Below are 21048 nucleotides of genomic sequence, written 5' to 3' on the forward strand. Positions count from 1 at the left end.
CAAAGGTAGTTTGAGTCCCGAGAAAGAACAAAGGATGGTATGTTTCCCAATAATGATGCGAGAACATGAACTAAACCGGAAAAACGGCAAAATTATGGGCGAGCGGAGCCGCGTGCGATAGCAAATTGCATTATATTATATACCTCGATACACAGTAAAGCTCAATTTTATTGTGCAAAATTTCTTTAGGCTTACTTAGGCGGTCAAACTTTTATACAACAAAAGTTAAGTTAACTAGTGTCACTGAACTTATCAAATATTCATTTGTTACCTAGATAAATTTAATATAAAACTTTACCTATGTAATATATCATGTACTATTAAACTTTGAGTTAACTGATTTTGGTTACTAAAGTTAAAAAAATATATTGATTCGGTTAATTAATATAATATTAAGAGTTCAACGTAAAATGTACTTGTTAATATTGTTTTCTGTCAAACCCTCCTAGACAAAGGGTGATATTATGTGTATGTTTATACTTATCGTTGTTTAAGTTCTATCACCATAAGAAATAGTCTAGTAGAAGTAGTAGTCGAAAGTTATCTTTAACAACTTTTCAGGAGAAGCAAATTTCAATTTAGCCTTTCGATTATCTACCAAATGCTATCAAAATGTCAAAACTGCCAAAAAATTTCTTCAACGGTAATATAACTTAAACGACGATATGCGTCTGTGTTTCAGATATTAATCATCGATTTCAGTACGATATTACTATGTTCACTATATAAACTATGTCGACTTATCTACTGAAAGAACTAATTGAGTAATAAAAAAATGTGTGATGCTCGCTTGGCTATAGAATGAAACGAATACCACAATTTAAACATCTCTAAAATATATCTAACTATGTTCTTAAAGCTCGTTTGTTTGCTGGTTAAATAAAATATGTAAAAAATAAATAAAAAGGACATTAAATAACAACACGATTTTTTTTAAATACATGTATTGAGATCAAAATACCTTACAAACTAATATTATAGATTAATTAATGATTATTTAAAAGTTAAATGACGATTACAGTAAGAAATTACAGATTACAGATTATCATATGTTAATTTTATATTATTATGAATTATTCTAAGACTACGCTCATAAAAATCAAGTTACAAGTATTATCATTATTATACTACATTCGCTACTGAATAGTTAATCACCTCATAAGGTACAATATACATAAACTTATATGACTATATGACTACAATTTTGATTTGCATATCGCCAAATAACACAAGCAAATATATTCTAAAATCATTACACTTTTTGTATAAAAAAGAACGCACATAACAAGACTAAACCAAAACTAAGATCACATAGGTTTTTTATCCTAAAATTGTAGAGCACTCAGACTCCCAGCGCACAGCTACTATAAATAATATAGACCTAAATTTCGAAACAATGCCACGTGAATTTAAAAACATAGGTAAAAATAACGGCCCCTAAATTAATTATCACAGCTATGCAGCTTTTTATCTTAAATTAATTTCAAAATGCAAATTCGTTTATTTGGACAGAATAATTTTTTTATCATTAAATTTAAACACGATAAAAAAAATACATTCACAATCTGATTGAAAACAAACTAAATATTTAATAGAAAGTTCCTAACCATCCGAAATAAGTCTTTACAACTATTACATAAGTTACACTTATTACACACACTTATGAATAAAACACACAAGATCTATCGAAAAAGTCAAATTTCGCCAATGTATACAAAGATTATGAATGAACAATTGGTAAAAAAAATATTACGAAAGTATTTTGTTTACATGTTCAAACTGAGCCATTAACAAAGTTCAAACTACCTGTTACACTTTTATCCAAAACACATTTTTATATGCACATACAATTAATAATAATAAATATTTTCAACTGCAAGAAAATGGTTTATGTATAATTTAAAACACTGAATTTTTTGGATTATATTCTTCTTACTTGAAGGAAGAAAAATCAGGTTCCTCGTTGGAGTCGCTGCTGCTCCCGCCGCCCCGAGCTTCGTTGCGCCAAGAGAGTGGTGCACTGGGTTCCGCTGTTGAAGTGGAAGCGACAGGAAACCTCCTCGGTAAATTCCACGAATTCCTGGTCCGTCTTCCTCGTGACGTCACATTAGTGTTGTCCCGTGCGCGCCAGTTTTCCTGCAGCGGCTGATTAGTGGTTTCAGTTTGAGCGCGAGTCGCTCGACGGTGACGTCGGCGATTTTCGTGGGGAACCAATCTGCTGACTTCTTCCCTCAGCTCTGCCATCTCTACCTTAAGCTCATCGATCTCACGAACTATATGATTCATTCTGTTGTGAGCGTCATCATTGTTAAGACACGCTATGACTGGTATCGGAATTGGTTCGTCCTCCGACATTATATTTGGGTGCTCATAAAAAAGCTGGGAAATGCGATCTAAAATTTCTGTACGTGACGCATAATCTCCATTAAAGTATTCTTCGAATGTCTGAGGATCAACTATGCCCCTTAATATTTCGAGAGCTAAGTTAATCACATCGTCTGTACAGTCAAGTTCTTCCAAATACCTCCATAAATTAGGATACATGTCAATGTTTTCCCGGATAAACATCAGAACGTCGTGACTCACGATGACGCAGTGTTCACAAGCCATTCCAATATTCCGGTATCGCGGAAGTTCACGCAACAGTCGGACACGTGCTTTGATAGTGAGTGATGTAATAATGATCGCGACCGGCCGGCGGGGTGGTCCTCAGTGAACTGGACTGCAAGCCTGTGCAATCTGTTTATGTCCCGGCGAGTTAAAAACCGTATCACAAAGAGAGAAAACATTATGCTATCTGTTGGGGGATGAAAAGGGCGTTACCATGTTTGGTCAGTTCGGATTAAATCTTGCGTCGTGGGTAGTCGTTGCATATATTTCATTGGTCAAGAGGCATCCCTTCCCATAGTTAACCATTTAAATAATAAAAGCTTATGAAGATTATTATACATTATAAACAAATTAGTAACGTAGGTACTCTGACAAAAATCAAAGAGCGTTTTAAGAATATTATATAGGTAGGCATTTTATAGTAATATGGTTAGTACATTAAACGTGTATTATATATTTTTACAATAGCGAAAGTGGGTTTATAATTTATCAAATCAAACGTGTGACCATAAGACTGATAGGCGATGTAAGAACACAATATATAAATATCTTCTAAAGATATTAACAAAAACTTACTTGTTCAAAGTTTTTCATGTAATCAAAGTCACTGAAATTAGAAGTCTCACTGGACACTCTTTTCAAATATTCTGAGCAAGGTCCACATTTACTGCAACAGTAACTAAAATAAAATAAAAAACTTTTGTTATTTGGTCTAGGTCTCACAACTATCCTATACAAATATACTTATCTAACTATTAGTTACTCAAAGAGCATTATAAGTCAATATAAAGCGTTTATTATTTTAAGTTATTACCTCGTTTTTAGGGCCATTGCAAAGACCCGAAATATTCCGCAAAAAATAGTGAAACACTTTTGACATGTGTCAGAAAACATAATAATTGTAATTATTATTTTCTTCGTTTTTAATTTGTCTTACTTAATTCTTATAAAAATGTACTTAAATAGGTAGGTATAAATTCATCACTACGAAGTATTTATAAGTTGGATAAAAAATTATAAGATTTTTCATTTGATTGCGCGTCTGTTTGGCGTAGCGATTATTGTGCCTTCCTTGCCAGTCTTGCCACTATTATTACGCCGCGATTCGTAGGTTCAATTCCCACCATGGCACATTGACCACGAGTACCTACTTAAATGTGTATAACCGTTGTCTGGTTATCATAGTAAAAGCTCTGCTTAGTTTGAAATCAGATGGCCGTGTGTAATTTGTCCAATTAAATAAATTATTGCTGGACAACTCACACACAGTTATTCGATTCCAAACTAAGACCAAATAACGGAAAAACATACTTATATACTTCTGAATACATATATTATTTATGTAGATAAACTAACAGCTAGGCTCAGAACAGATACGGTTGCTCATCACACAAATATTTTCTAATCAAATCCCGGGTGAGATTCGAACCCACCACACGTGGCTCTACTGTTACTGCGGCGAGGTGACCGCATTAACCACTGCGCCAAACGTGCAATTATAATATTTTATTATAATTATATTTGATTATGTTTAATAATATCTATTGGTTCTAAGGCGATGTAGATTTTCGTAACCTCTGAAAGAACTTTGTTATTAAAATAATACAATAGTGAACTCTTTCCATAATTTCGTCTTCGAGATTAAAATCGAAATGAAATCATTTATAAACCTAGGTTAAATATTACACTTACACCTTATGATAGTCGTTGCAATTACTGGGTCTACCACTAGCTCAAAAAAAGGGGTAGAGCCTTATGAGAAGAGCTAGCAAGAAACTCACGGCGACTCTTCATTCACCAAAAGTTTTACAATGTGTATGATACAATAATTGATCATGCGAGGAGGTGCCATCAATCAGCGATAAAGTCAATTATGTGTAAGGAAAACGAATATAGCTAAGTTATTATTTAGTCTCTGATCATACCGTATGTTGTGAGCACCTACTACCTACCATGTGACAATGAGAACGACTTGTCGTCTATCCATGATCCATAAAGCAATCATTACTCGGAGACTCTGTGAATAAAAAGTTATGACATCGGCACCTTACTACAGCTTTCAGGTGTTATCGGTTTGATCCCACGACACCGTATTTTTTTTAGGTGAAAGTAAAATAATACAAGTACGAGTACTTAGTTAAGTTTGTCGGCATAGTCTCAACTTCCAACTAAATCCGTTTTTCTTATTTAGTTTATCATACTATACTGACTGTACTATACCATACTATACAGACAGTAGATATTGTGATCTTGAATATAATAGTTTACAATTTTTAGATTATTAGGTATATAGGCACAACATACGCGCCAATGAGAATCTTTGTAGGTACAGACATAGTCTAAGTTAATTGCGTGGAAGTAATTAGAGTCGGTATGTAAAACTAAGATTACTATAAAAATGATAATAATGTAGAAATAGGAACCCAAACATAATAATATAGAAAGGGATACAAAAATATATTTTTGTTGATGCCGTTGAAAAACTGAAATGAATAAAATAAAACAGGTTTCGCACCACGTATTTTCAAAAGTTTATTTACAAGCGTCGTCGTATGTCGTCAATAATATCGTGCAACTACAAGCAAAAGATCACGTGCTCATCATCGGTGAAAATTCCCATTCTGTAACCATCACAGTTCATGAGATACAGCCTGGTGACAGACGGACAGACAGCGTGGTCTCAGTAATAGGGTCCCGTACCTTATTGGTACGAAATCCTCAAAACAAAACACCGATTTTTGTAACGATAAAATATTGGTTTCTTTGTAACATACGCGGGAAAAGACTGTTAAAACAAAATTAAAACTTTGAATTGTCTCCAGCCACGGCCTTTTTTTATAGCTGCAAGCGATGGCGATCGAGCATACTTTAAAACTAAAACGCCGTACCTACTCTCATTATTCTAGAGCGAGGCTACAGTCAACAAAATAGGTAAAATAAATAAATTCGTTTTGTGCACCACACCACATTTCAATAGTTTACAACTCACGTGGCACCCAGATGATTACAAGTATCAGTTACTTATTACAAGCTGTACTCTTGAAGTCTATATATTATGTAGCAAGATGTAGCCTAAGAAAAGCATGTGTTAGAATATAATTTTTAAATAAATGTATGCCTGCAAAGCTTTTGTGATTTTCCAAACCATCTGAAACAAATAGGCACGAACTGGTAACACCGTTGTTCTGTTCATGACATAGTGGCTGTCAGTTGACATTGACATTTGTCAGTGATTTTGAAGTGATTGTTCAAAAGCAAAACGAGGTTGCTCAAATTCATTTTTGTTTAATTATTTATACTATACAAATAAATATCCACAATGCCGTTACAGAGAATAGTGGCTTTATCAAATATGATGGTACAGGCTAACCGTTCTAATTTGATATTTAACACGAAATATCAGCAATTTAACAAATACAGGTGAGTTATTTTCTTTCGATACGCAATTATATAGTCGTAAACAACATGTTTTGAAGCCAAGACCGCTTTATTTTTAACTTTTTCGTGTTAAAAAAGGGTTTTCTAACTGAACCAGAGATGTTTTCAATACAAATCGTTTTTTTTTAATTTGGTCAGGCCATGGTCAGTCTCGTCGCTTCATAATTAGTATCATATCATGGTTACGAAATGCTTAAAAATCTTTCAAAATAATGACGACGCAATGATGTGTATCTCAATATAACTTGTATTACTTACATCATACTAATAGTATGCTATAAACAAGTTGTTTACTTTTAGAAACAATAACAGACTGGTTTATGAAAACAATGTTGTTGCATAATCTTTACGAGTTTTTACAATAAGTTAAAGTATCGTTTTTATCACTGTTATTAGTCAAATGCCACATAGCTTGGGAAATAGAATAGTTATTGAATATTTCAACTATACATAACAACATACTATGCTCACTTGGACACTGTAAACAAAGTCCTTCATTACTGGTCAGTTTCAATTAAATTGACCACCAAAGCCGAATATTGGCTAAGAGGACATTATTATTATTAGATCTCATAGCTATCTGTTGCAGGAAACTTTCAAGTTAATTGTATTTTGGAGAATGAAATCACTACATACATATGAGTAATGTATATTTAATTTACCAATATAATTTTTCATTTACAGATGTTTAACAATAACCAGATTAAAACACACAAAAATAATGAAAACAGAAAAAGAAAAGTTCCGCACATTCGTCATCCAGAGGTACATTGAATATGTGAAGAACTACACAAAAGTCTTAGAGAATAGATTTCCTACTGCTGTGAAAATGTACCGTGTTTTCAGTGTAGGAATTAAAGATTTTCTAAAAGACTTGAAAAAATACATATCTTTACGTATAAAAATGACTAGAGATCAAGGATTTATGAATATGACGAGACAAGACATCGAGTTGTATCAACGAATGCCCTCCGACATGTGGAGGATAGCACCAGTTTTAATATTATCTGCAATACCATTTGGAAACTATATCATCTTTCCTTTAGCGTAAGTATTTATTGCGAATGTATAGACATATGAGTGCTTAGTGTTGTACAATAGAGACTGCTTAATATATGTACATAAGTATTGCATCTAAAGTCATACATACATAGCTAGTATGCTTATTCTCTTTCAATGATTTACACCTCTATTTGTTGTGAGTTTAAGATACTATATCATTATTTTTTGCAATTTCAGTTTTTTCAGCCCCCGTAAACTGCTCTGTTCCCACTTTTGGTCAATTCAACAGAAGGCTGAGTTTACGACACAAGATTTGATCGAAAGGTTAAGGTACAACAAACCAGTGTTTCGAGCACTACAAGCAAAAGTCCATGCCATACCTAATGGCGAATTGAAATACCGATGGAAAAAAGTTATAGCATTATTAGGCTCAGGAGTACATCCAAAGACAGAAGATATTTTAGATTGTATAGAATTATTTGCCAGTGGCCCTTACCAGCTAAGCAGTTTGACCTACGCACACACGGTAATTATATCCTATACTTATTTGTTCCTAAACACACTATATTGTTAAAGAATTATGAAGTTTTGTATTTTATAATTATACAAAATCAACAAAAGCAAGAGGCATCAATGAACACCAAAAATCTGATCAGTAGCATTAATAAGTCATAGGAATTGTTTATTGTTTTTTATTTTAATCACAAAGTATCTTCCCAGTCAGAAAATGCGGGTAAAATGCGTGTCATTAAATGCGAAATATGCTGCCTTTTTTACGCGTATGGGTCGTCAACCTAAGCATTATACTTCCGTAAAAACAGAACTTAATTGTAATTTGTTCTTAATTCCATTTTCAGGGTTATCTACTAAAAATGCATGGCTTAAGAAAAACAATCTTCCGACGAAACAAATTGAAGTATCAAGCATTTATACTAATGGAGATGGACAAAGCGATTATTAGAGAAGGAGGGGTCGATAGCCTCAGCCAGGAGACATTGAGATATGCTTGTCACATAAGAGGCCTCAATGGCAGCCACCTCACAAACCAAGAAATGAAGAACTGGCTCCGTAAATGGCTGCTTATTTCTGAACATGTGGACAAAACTACTTATTCGCTTCTACTACACAGTCCTATATTCTTAGGGTACAATCATCCACAAAACTGGGTGCTTATTTACTAAAACTGTGATTTAATTTAAATGCTGATATTACTGATGGAAATTAGTATTTGATCGCAAGGAATGGTGAGATAAATATACTTATACAATGAAATTACAATGGGCTTAAACCAAAAGTTAATTAATTAAATGTATTTACAGCAAATGTATGTAACAACATACTGTAATCATTATATTTTAACAACTTAGTAGAGAGCCTTGGCATGCACAAATCTTCAAGTTTATGATTCTGTGATTTCCTAAATAAAGCAGCTGATTAAAACTGGCTACCGTCAACTGCACAAGACTGCGAGTGATTGGTGTTCTAAAATCAGAATGTTGTCTACCTCCGCGACCTTTGCATACAAGGCTCTTTTACTAAGTAGATGAACTATAATAAACTCATTGTTATGAACAATGCCCGCTTTTGTGGTACGTATTTAAAGACTCACAAAGTCTGTTCCACATTGATTCATATTTTCTACTTTTATATAAATGGTGCATTGATTTACTTTCTAGTATTTAATAAATGTTGTGGTCTTTGAAAATTGTATAAATTGAGCTCAATTGATGCAAATACTTTTTGAGCTTAGCTTTCGATGATAATTATTTAGATCGCATTGTGATATTGTATAGCCATAGGGTTCAAAACCCACTGCTTTCACAACTAATATAAGAGAGGGTGATATTTAGCCAATGCTTTTCTGAGGACCTATACCGTAGGAGATATATAACCAGCTTAAAATTCATATGCTTGCCAATATTCTTCCACAGAAACAATACCTATTTATTCCATTAAAATATGACACCATACAACTCCAGCTATAGTGAAATGACATTACACACAATATTGAAAAGTAATTATTGAGGCTTGCTTCACACATATTTGTTTCGGTATTAATCGGCCTAGTCGGACGGCAAAACCGAATATGTTTAGATAAATGTTCAGAATAAAAATGCCGCTCTTGAATGTTTAAACCAAATTGTGACGATCGGACCTGAAGGAACTACACGAACAAGTGCAGTCGGTTTTGTTGTTTGATAAATGCTGCCAAACCGAATATGTGCGTAGCAAGACTACTCGGGTAACAAACGTGCGAACTATGTCATAATCAAAAGAATCATAGAAATGTGACAATGTGTAAGTGCGAGCGAGAGACTCCGATAAAATGACATGACTTCGTTCGCACGTTTGATTAGACCCAACAAATGCCCGGTTCCTGAGAAATATTTAGCGGTAGTTTATCTATTAGCGTTAAAACACCTATAAAACAAAAGTCTGTTGAATAGATAAACTACCGCTAAATGTACTGAGAAACCGGGGGTATAACTGGTAATATTTCTTACAAATAAATATGTCATCAAAAACATTCTGTAAAAACCTCAAGTCTCGCCGTAAAAAGTTGTGAGATCTATATAATACCAAGTCGATTAATCTATTTAGTCTCTACTTAAAGGACCTTCTGTCTTAAGTTATTACGTATGTTATTATCATGCCAATTTTAAAAAAATACCTCTAAAACAAATAGACCGACCTGGCCATCGCATGATTTGATTATTAGTATGTATCACACTACACAGAACGACAAGAAGTTAATGCTCCTGAAATGTTAATAATGGCGAATTTGTGTTTTCTTGCGATGACCAAGTCGATCTATTTGTTTTAAAGGTATTTTTTTAAAATTGGCATGATAATAACATACGTAATAACTTAAGACAGAACGTCCTTTAAGTAGAGACTAAATAGATTAATCGACTTGGTATTATATAGATCTCACAACTTTTTACGGCGAGACTTGAGGTTTTTACAGAATGTTTTTGATGACATCTCACTTCTTTTTGTAGAGCGAACATAAGTCAAATTTGTATGGAAAGACGTTTTTTTTTCATAATTCAACATATTTTCTTATGGGAATGTTGTTCAGTTTCATGGGCTAAACACCCTTACCCACCCTTTACCCCCTCCCGTTATGCCTCATATAGTAGGTACCTATTTACACCTATTTATTTTATTTTCTACAGTAATAATAATTCATTAACTGCAAATGTAATCTTGTAATCTTATACATTTATATGGAATTACAAAGTTATTGTTGCAGTTGGTGTATTTAGAAAACTGGACCGAAATTAGAAAATATTAAAATTTTCCCATGATTAAGACACTAAACCCTATTTGTATTCTAAATTTTAAGCTTCTAAGTCTGCTAGAAGTACCTTAGACTTTTGATGATCGGTGAGTCAGTGAGTCAGTGAATCAGTGAGTGACAAAATTCAAAATTTTAACAAGTTGTCATTCTTAAACTACTGGTTCAAATTGACTGAAATTTTAAATATACCGTGTTTATACAATGACTGATTAGTTGCTGAAAATCCAGGCTTCTTGTTTTATCCACAACGAAATTATAGGGGTGTCAAAAATAGCCCGAATTGCTTCGAGAAAAGGATGTTACGGCCGTGCCGCTTTTTTTTTGCTCGACTTGCGGGGGCACTTCCGTGCCCCCAGATAAGGCATAGCATTTTAGTTCCTATTGTACACAGTACATTATTTTTGTTGTTATGTTGTCTTATTGATTAGATTCGGATTGTTGTTTAGTACTAACAGTATTATTTATGTTTGTAATATTCCCGTACGACATTATATTATTGTTCTTTTTTCAATAGAATTGATATGGCGGTGCATTATAGTTTTACGGCATCAAATGCCCAGTTACTTTTTGTTGATGTTTTTTAAATAAATTGTAAATATTATTTGCTATTGTTTTGTGAATTGAATCGCAATGTCTGGAGGTGTTGTCCTGTATTTTCAAGAATTTCGAAGAGCAATATCGATGTGAACTTTCCAGAAAAAGAAAATGTCAGAGTAAAAAAAATTCCGTTCATATTATTATATAATCGCGTTGATTCTTTTGTTATGACATTTACAATTTATTATATTAAGAAAGAAAACTGCTATTAACATAATTTTGTTTGTGATTAATTTATTAATCGTTTAATAAAGTATAGCAATAAACTTTTACATTAATTATTTAAATGTTAATTCAATCCTAATGCTGAGCGTTCCCTATTTATATAATGACAAATTTAAGTTACACATACCTATAACGCTATTATTTATATAAATTAATGCTGCTGGCGTATTTATTTCAATGTATTTTATATTAAAATGGACATAGGTATGTCTTATGTTTTCGAAATTGCATGTTGAAATATCATCACATGAAAATTTGGTTGATATATTTTGGGTTTTTATAATACAAATATGGACTCCGATGTGCATTGTTTCTTTCAGTTATGAAAAGTGCTTATGTGATCGATTTTTGAATAAATCTAATGCCCGGTTTCTGGGGTACATTTAGCGGTAGTTTATCTATTCATACTGTCGTGTTTGTATGACCTTAAACGCTACTGAATAGATAAACTCCCGCTAAATGTACCTCAGAAACTGGGGGTAGAATGTTCTTCAGTTGTGTTAGTCATGATTTAAAATGCGATTTGTAAAGCGTATTTGAGGCTATTGCTATTACGATTATGTCTTATTCTGCCAAAGCTATGTATTGCCGCTAATGTCGTATTTAATTGAATAAAAAGCTGTGCGAATAACAATAGTTTTATTAATGCCTGGCATCACTCTGAGCTAAGTAAATACACCAATGGATAACTCACTCCACTACCAGTGCGTCAGGAGGTTGCGGGTTCGATTCCCACACGGAAAAAATATCAATGCGATCCGCAAATATTTTTTTGGGTCTTGTTGTAGGTACTTTGTGTCCGTTTTTTGTATGTTTGTAAAAGTCCCAGCGACACAAGAGCGATTCTCAGTGCGGGAGTTGTCTTTTTAAAAAGAAATAAAGGCCTTAATGGAAAATATTTTGGGTTACCTACTCTTATTTTAAGCATACTTAGACGGTGTAACAGATCGAATAAAAGTCAATGGCTTTAGCGGTTACTTACTTTAGATATGATTTTGATTTTGCGCTCTACTTAGAGGTTATGCATTTGTTTTATACCATATAACGGAATACCTACGAAACAATTTTGAATTGAAGTTCATATTTAATTAGATAAAAAAAAAATCATCACACTGCTTAGACAGATTGACCAGACCCCACTTTATTTTACATATAAAAGAAACCTGTACACAGCCCTACCGTTTAATAAGTATTGCGAAATGACTGGGTAACAAAGTGCTATCAAGCTTTTATGTGTGAGAGCAGCTGAACACTATTCAAGCATTTAATATTTTTTCAATCGCATTCATAGGTTTCAGTTTGATTTCAGTGATTTTGTCAAGTGTTAGGTGTAAACCATTGCCAAACCACCAACCACTTGCAAAGCCGATATTGTAGTCACAAAGAAATACTTATTTTATCTTTCCTTCACTAATATTTAAATACACGACGTTGATGAGTTCAGCGGCCTTATAAATATGTAAGGCCCTAACTATGTAAGTCACTGTAATTGACAAATATAATTGTCTACTGTGACTTGTAGATGCTGGTCTATATGGAGGATACAAAGCATTACTTTCGATTCTTTCATAAAGAATCAGCACTGACTAATTTAAATGCTAATCTTAACCGTTATGACTGACAATGTCATAGTTTCTCCAACAATTAAAATCTTTACGAAATACATATATAATAATATTTATTATTTATTATTATTTATTTATTAATATTTTCGTACTACACTGTATGTCAATAATCAGTTGCTAAGATGCAAATAATTAAAATCCTTATAAAATATATATTTTTTATACTACGCCGTATGTATTAGTATTAGGTGCAATTAATCGGCCGGCTATAAAAAGCTTCTCATCACAATTTCTCTGCATCGAAGGAATTTCACGATTCTTAGGAAATACTTATTGTGAAACTTAAGCAATAGGAAAGTAGTTTAATATTCACTTTAGACAGTTCCTTTATCCCTACAATTTGCTTTAGTATTTAAAGTAAACGTGTTAAGTGCAGGATATCATTAGCCAAATACATATAAAAACAATGAATGTATTTGCACAAATTTTGTAATTAATGTATAGTTATCAAGTCATTTCTATGGTTTTCATTGATACAATGAATACCACTCCAAAAATATTGAAAAAGATTGTAGGGATCTGATAGAGAGTAAGGAATTACTACCAGTTTAAAGCTGATGATACCGTAAAAGCAGTGGAGTTTATATAGGGCTGTCGGAGAATCTTAATAGCGCGTTCTAGCAACACGCAATACTCAACTCATGCCATCTATCGAGCCACGATGTAAATGTTTAGAATAGGGAATGAAACCATGCATTATTAATACTGTAGTACCGGTTACACATCTACTGCGCTAGAATTTACTCGAGTGGTTTTAACTCAATCGTTTAGTATCAAAGTTTTATCAAAAAGCAACTCGACAAGCCGACTTGTTGTATACATTTATTTGTCTACATCCATGACGTAGTAAGTTCATAAATTCGTAAATAGATTTAGTCTCGATACTCTTAATAAAGTCATACACTGGACTGAACTTATCATCATCGTTTGTCTATTTATTAGTGAAGATGAAAGAAAATATTCATTTTGACTTTAATATTTAGCTTCTACACTTAGTCTTGTTAATATGGTTTAGACCCAATTTAAAATAGCACTTGGCAAATACAACCGAATCAGAAATATCTCAATAAATAGAATCCAAAGAAATATACTTAAGGGAATAGTCAATAGCCAGACTAGATCATGCAACAATCATGTATGCCGTGTGTTACTAAGCCGCCATAATTTCAGTCACTATGAGACTATGTAGACTACTTATACTAACAGCAGGAAATCGTGCTGTAAAGTGAATTTTTGTTTACGACTATCGTTTGACATAATCAAATTAATTATGAAGAATAAAGTTCTAATTATATTTATGTACATATGTTTGTAGATACACGGTTTTTGATAGTAGAAATTGATAGGTATAAAATTACTCTTCAGGTTTATGCCTCTACCTTTGCGTTGCATTGCTTCTAATAGAATCCGGACTGATCTACGTTAGACCACTTTATGGGCTGACCATCTTCACTAATGTCACAAATCTAGCTCTACTTCGCTGATTGGTATATTTAGTTATTTAATACATATTTCATGCAACTTATTGAAATAAAGTGAAGTGACATGAGTAGCTTTATATAGCCTACGACCTGTAGTAGTAGGCTATATAAAGCTACTTATGACAAGTTTTGTCATAGGAAGTACATACATATATTCTATACTATCACAGTAGAGACCCACGCACTACCAATTCACAAGCGTATGGCTATTCTATAATGTCAATCATTTGATACCCACCAAAAGGGACAGGTTAGTAGCCTATGAGGAGTAAAAATAGGTAAAAACGGGTAGCTCACGGTCTCCCACCATATTACTCTTAAGGTGATTCCTATATACTTTCATGTGTAAACGATGGTGTTCATTGGTGACAATGAATTGACCACACAAAAAATATATTGACTGAAGTAATTAATATCAAAGTGAGTGTTCGTAAACCACGAACTACCTCACGAAGACAAATTATCAACCGCGACCGGGGGTTTATATAGGGGTGCCGGGCGAATCTTAATAGCGCGATCTAGAAAACCAGTACAGTACCATCTAGTGAGTTACGGGGTAAATATTACGCTTGACAATGGTTTTTTTAACACATGATAGCGTTTCGGACTATGTTTATATGAAAGTTGACGATTATAAATGTGCTACTACACTTGTACCTAATTAAAACCTACGTTACTAGTTACCTATCAAGCGACTGTGAATGACATGTCGGTAGGTCAATCTCGTAGTGTCCCAGATAGGCCCAGATTTATCCTCTATTAGCCAAAATAACTAATACATTATCTCTCGTGTTGATCATAGCTCATAGTTCCAAAAATGGATACAAGTCATGATTCTCTCAAGCAGTCAAGTCAATAGTAGATACTTTGGAAAAACCATAGATCTGCCTTCATTAACATCGTGCATCTATTTACTAGCGAAGATTACCTTATTATTTATTAACATGGTTATTACACAATTTAAAATACTTAGCGCCTGAAAAAAATTACTAAGACTCTACCAAGGTCTTTAACATTGCATTACTTCAAAGTGAATCAGGACTTATTTGTTTTATCTTATCTTAGCCGGTGTAGCAGATCAATTAGTTACTTTACTCATTGGTAAACTTATGCACGGTTTCTCAGGTTCATTAAACCGTAGTTTATCTATTCAATAGCGGTTAAACTCATATAGAAAAACGCTTTTGAGTACATAAACTACCGCTAAATGTACCTCATAAAACCGGGGGTTAGTGATTCAATCCTTGTTTTGTGCGTTCACTTACATGTTATAAATTTTGAATTCAAGTTCATATTTTATTTAATGAAAACACGCATCACACACCTGCTTCGACAGATTAAACTGACCCTTCTTTATTTTGCATTTAAAAGGATTCCAGACCCAGTCTTACTAGATTGTCAAACAATGCAAAATGACTGGTTAGTAACAAACTGCTTTCAAGCTTTTTGTGTGACAGCAGCTGACCATTATTCCGTTCAAGTATTTTTCAGTTAACAAGTATTACTGATTTCCTCCTTTGTTTATTATCAAATGCTATTTTTAATTGGGTCGAAACCATTTTAAATAGTATAGGCAGTATTATGCAGTAGTATACTTCTCTTATAGATGGACACATACCTAATGTTTGGCACAGTGGTTAACGTGGTCACCTCGCTGCAATAGCCATGGCGCCACGTGAGGTGGGTTTAAATCCCACCCAGGAGAGATACCTATTTGTGTGATGATGAGCACTAGTATATTGTGTCGTGAGACTGGTTGTAAAATTGAACTTAAATAAGTATGTCAGTTGTCTGGAATCAGATGACGTGTGTGAGTTGTCCAATAATTTTAATTTAACATGGACGAGAACAGCGAATTCACTTTGTATCTTTGAAAGTAACAGTAACCAACGTTAGATTGTTGTCTACTGAAACTTATAGAAACTGGTTAACTAAACAATATTACTGATTTCGTTCGATTAATTAAAGATCAGGAATGTTGCATTTATTTGTTGTTCGCTATTACAGCTTATGTAAAAGTTGCTACAGCGACTGAAGACGCGGTTAAATGTATCTTTTTGTACTTAATTGTTAATGTGCAATCGACCGGCTATAAAAAGCTTCTTACTACAATTTCACCCTCTGAAAACAAGTGACTTTCATGATACTCAAGAAGTATCGACAAACTTAAGCATTGGGTAGGTACGTACCTACTGCACAAGTTCAAATTCAAATTTAATTTACGCATTTATCCTATATGTGTATATTATTATAATATACATTCACAGTTGTCCACGTTTACCTCGTAACTCGATAGGTGTCATTAGTATAGCATGTTGCTAGAACGCGCTATTAAGATTCTCCCGACACCCCTATATAAACTCACTGCTTGTACAATCATCAGTGTTAAAACTGGTAGTAAGATACTTGCTACCGGTTTACCACAACCGTTCATATATTTTTGGAGTGATATTCATTGTATAAAATACAAGAATATCATCGAAAACACTTTAAAAGAATGTATTAAAACACAGGTTTGTATAATTACATTCCTCGCTTTAATTCTTGGCAAATTACTGTGATCATGGAAGATTAAGTAAAATTTAAATGAGTTGTAGTGCTGAAAATCCTTTACTTTCTAAGCGTCATGAAAGCCAGTTGTTTTTAGGGAAAAAAATGAAATGGAAATCTTTTTATAGCCGGCCGATCGCACATCAGCAAATCATAAGTAAATACTTAAAATTATTCGCACAAGTAATTTTATATTATAGTAGACATTGGGAATGCTAGTAAACTACCGATGCACGGACAGCACTATCAATTCACGCATTAAGCAAGTACTATTAACGAATGAGAAAAGCTCAATTTTGCTCAACCTTTACTTGATTAAAAGCTTGAAAAGTCAAAAACAGACCACTAGCCCCATGTCCCGGCATTTTCCAGTAACTACGACTCTACGACTCTGAGACTACGACTCCACAACCTCCTACCCTTAGCTTTTTTTTTACTCCTAGATGGCGGCCTCTAGCGAAGTCTACTAGGGTAGTGCGACTGAAAGCGGATTAACTACTAATAAAATTCGCTCGTCACGAACAGCAAATCGTCTTTTCCACTTATTACATTTAATTTATTGAAAAGTTTAATTATGAAACAATTCCTACGAGTGTACATATTATATAAATATTATATATATATATCATACATTTACATAAATATTTTTGTTGCGTAGCAAATTGTCTAAAATAAGCCAAGTCAGCAAATTCTCGGTTGGGTGGAACTCTTTGCCACTCTATGCTTATGATATTATCTGTCACTTTTACTAGTTGACAAATAAAGTGATACCCGTGTCATAGTAATTTATTGATTGTTGTGATCAACAGCGATAAAGACCAATAAAAATTTTCTACCTAAATGATGCGTTTTAAGATCCTTAACTATGTCATCATCTGGGCTAGTCTCCTCCGTGTAGTGCAAACTAAGAAGCCTAGCAGTAAACGGCAACTTTCTGTTTGGCAGCTAGAATGTAAACTTGGCATGATCACAGACCCAGAATGTCCTACAGACGGCGGCTGGTCTCCATGGAGCGCCTGGTCTCCTTGCCAAGGACAGTGTGATGACGTTGGCCACCGGCACAGAACCAGAGAATGTATTAATCCTCCTCCCTCACGAGACGGCGCCCCCTGCACTGGCTCTGATGAACAAACAGAAGTATGTCATCTAACCAACTGCACTGCAAACGATTTCCGAAAACTCGTGATCGGAGATCCCGCTAGGATTCAAGCGTTACGCCAATTGGAAGCTGTTCCAGCTCTAATGGAACAGTGCCTTCAAATAGAATGCCCATTCGAAGCCATCGAGGCAGCTTTATCCTTTGATAATACTTGGCAGTTAAACTTGGAGTCATTGTGGAACGCGCTACAGTGTGTGAAACGTAATCTTGGATGTTTGGTCACTGGAGAATGGAGCACTTGGGGTTCTTGGTCAGCGTGCGGTGCGCGCTGCGGTCGAGGCTTGAGGTGGAGACTCAGAAGATGTGACACGCCGCCACCCTCCGACGCCACACTCATGTGCACAGGCACTCCTCTACAAGCAGACGAGTGTATAGGAGATCAGTGCGCTATCAGCAGTCACGACTCTGGTGGAAGTTGGGGAGACTGGAGTTCATGGTCAGTTTGCTCCGAAAAATGTGGACCTGGTGTCAGACGACGCAGAAGAATATGTCGTGAAACTAGCACGCCACATGCATCCGGTACCTGGGGTACTCACTGTAGAGGACAATACGACCAGCTAGAAGTATGTGAAAACCCTAAATGTGACTTAGATGGTGGATGGTCAGGTTGGGGCGGATGGGGCCCGTGCTCTCAATACTGTGGTGCAGGAAAGCAATCTAGAACACGATCCTGCACACGACCCATCCCGGCAGGCAACGGGAAACCTTGTGTTGGTCCCAGGACAGAAGTAGGCTCCTGTCATTTAGTTCCTTGTGAAGTGTTTACACACACGGTCGCCTCGTTTCACGGTGAATCTTCTCTTCATTACGACTTCGCAAATAAACGCGCGACCTTCTGCCAGTTTTACATAAGATTTATGCCTCTGTCCTCGCATGGGACTTTAACTCGAAGACTCGCAGCAAATGGCGCGTACGTGAGGCTTAGTTTACAGAAATGGCACGTGTGTTTAGATGCCTGTGGTTCCAGTCACTCTTGTTGTTTACCAAGACTTTGTTCACATACGAGCATAGAACAGGCGACTTGGCACTCAGCTCTAGTTGCTATTACGAATGACGGTGCAATATTGAGGCTAGACGATGCTGCGGTTAGCTTGAAAAGCCCTTGGCCGTGCGAGCCTGACTTACCTGACAATAATCTACACTTACACGTTGGTGAAAAGTTTCAGGGTCAAATACAAGAATTGATATTAAATTTTATTCCTTTAAAATTGCGGACGAACCGTGATCGAAGAAAGGCAAAGACAGATTTTGATCCCGTTGTAACCTCCAACATTGTTTATGAAAAAGCGAACACTATGGAGGCTTACTTAAGAATTAAAGACGATCACTATCTACGTCTACCTTGTTTTGAAAATCAAAATGAATGGAAATTAGAACTAACACTTAAACCTAAGAAAGAAGTAGGAACTATAATATTTTTAAAAAGCGATGACAATAAAAATTGGTTGCACCTCGATATGCAAAATATGAGGCTTAAATTAAAGTTAGCTCTCGGTGACTTTAAATCAGAAAGTATCAGCACTATTGAATGTCCACCCGACAAATGGCTTGATATAACTATTGTAAAAAAGCAGGAGGTAAACGCAATCGAAGCTGCCATCAATGCAGGAGAACGGTTACATGTTCTATTTGAAGAGGAAGTAGCAAAGAGACGGCGCAGATACCACAAAACTAATAGTCACTGGATTATTGACTCCGAAAATAATTCGTCGATTATCGTCGATGGTGCATTTCCGTTGTGTACCGATGAATTCTTTATCGGAGGGATCCCTAGAGAAGAGAAACAGCATATAAATGAAGATTTCATACCTTTCTCGGGAGTTTTGGCATCGGTAAGGCTCAACAAAGCATTTATTGACCTTCATGATTACAGCTTGGAGCGAGTCAAGGATGATAAGCTACAAGTATCATCCAGGACGGCCAGTGTGTCTGGCTCCTATCACGAGACTGGTTGGGCTAAGTCTAAACGACTAAACTTGACATGTTTACACGCTAGATTAGCGAGATCTCCGCATACAGCCAGGTGGTTGTTTTTAGATACTTCTTTGACTGGTATTCTAAGAGAGAAAATTTTGAGATCAATTGATGATGGCAAAGTTCTCAAACTAATAGCGACAGCTGATAACGACTTAAGGGGGTTCTACACGTGCCGTTCGCACAGTAATAGGCGCACTGTTAACGTCGTGACGTACGGTGTTCTAGGGAGGATCCAACACAAGCTTCATGGTCCCGACACGACTACAGCGATAGCTGTTGTGACAACGTTAGCCCTCGTCTTAGGAACGCTTACGTGGCTCTTCATAGAAGGCATCCATGACCTCCGCAACGGCTATGGTTTTTATCGAGATGCACATTTGTCGCCCGAGGAAGAAGCTGAAGCGGTATGTCGGTATATTGATCAAAATATGGACTTGATGAGTTCTAAAAGAGTTGCTCAGATAGCCAAAGCAAACGCTAGACGAAGAGGGAGACAGCTAGCGGCGAGTCAATCTAATTTCGCTGCACAAGAACCGCAAGGTCTTATGGGGGCAAATGTAGAAGTGGTGGACCGGGCAGAAAATGTGCCGAGCGAGCCCGAAGGGCTGCCAACGTTGCCCGAAGTGAAGAGTTCGGGAGAAGTTCAAGATCATCAGATATATCGACTGGAGCCGTGTTACGTTAGTTCACCCCGTCATGGTTCGGTTACGACACCGCACGCGAAGGTGACGTCATCGTCTTCTTTTGAGTTAGTTTCTCCAAGAGTGCTTTGCTCGAAACTGCATATTACTAAAAGTTCACGTTCATCTGGAGAGTCAAAAAGAAAAGAAAGGCTACGTCCTTTGTCTGGTAGGAACCGACATAGCCTCTTAACTATACGATCATCGAGCTTCCTCAACCCCTCACCAGCGCAGAAGATTTTACAGAAATTCCAACAACTGAAAAGCTATGACTCTTAAGAAAATAGTATACTATTCGCTTTAATTTAGAGATGAATAATTAAGTAACTTTGTTTATCCAGCAGTTTTGTGCATGTAGTTTAATAGTAGCATCGTTTTTAAGGTATTGTTGCCGTATTTT

At 35.3% G+C, this 21048-nt stretch overlaps 2 protein-coding genes across 2 annotated transcripts; both read left to right on the forward strand.

Moving 5' to 3' along the window:
- The first annotated feature begins 5825 nt into the window (after window positions 1-5825).
- LOC142986514 (LETM1 domain-containing protein 1) lies at window positions 5826-11804 on the forward strand. Its single transcript, XM_076135030.1, has 4 exons — window positions 5826-6030; window positions 6733-7095; window positions 7288-7576; window positions 7908-11804. Exons 1-4 carry the CDS (start codon window positions 5930-5932, stop codon window positions 8229-8231), a joined length of 1077 nt encoding a protein of 358 aa, XP_075991145.1. The 5' UTR covers window positions 5826-5929; the 3' UTR covers window positions 8232-11804.
- A 5868-nt stretch (window positions 11805-17672) lies between these two features.
- LOC142986717 (uncharacterized) lies at window positions 17673-20927 on the forward strand. The gene has a single exon (XM_076135321.1). The coding sequence runs from the start codon at window positions 17673-17675 to the stop codon at window positions 20925-20927; it is 3255 nt and encodes a 1084-aa protein (XP_075991436.1).
- Window positions 20928-21048: the final 121 nt, after the last annotated feature.

Source organism: Anticarsia gemmatalis, chromosome Z, assembly GCF_050436995.1.
Source record: "Anticarsia gemmatalis isolate Benzon Research Colony breed Stoneville strain chromosome Z, ilAntGemm2 primary, whole genome shotgun sequence".
Taxonomy (NCBI): Eukaryota; Metazoa; Arthropoda; class Insecta; order Lepidoptera; family Erebidae; genus Anticarsia; species Anticarsia gemmatalis.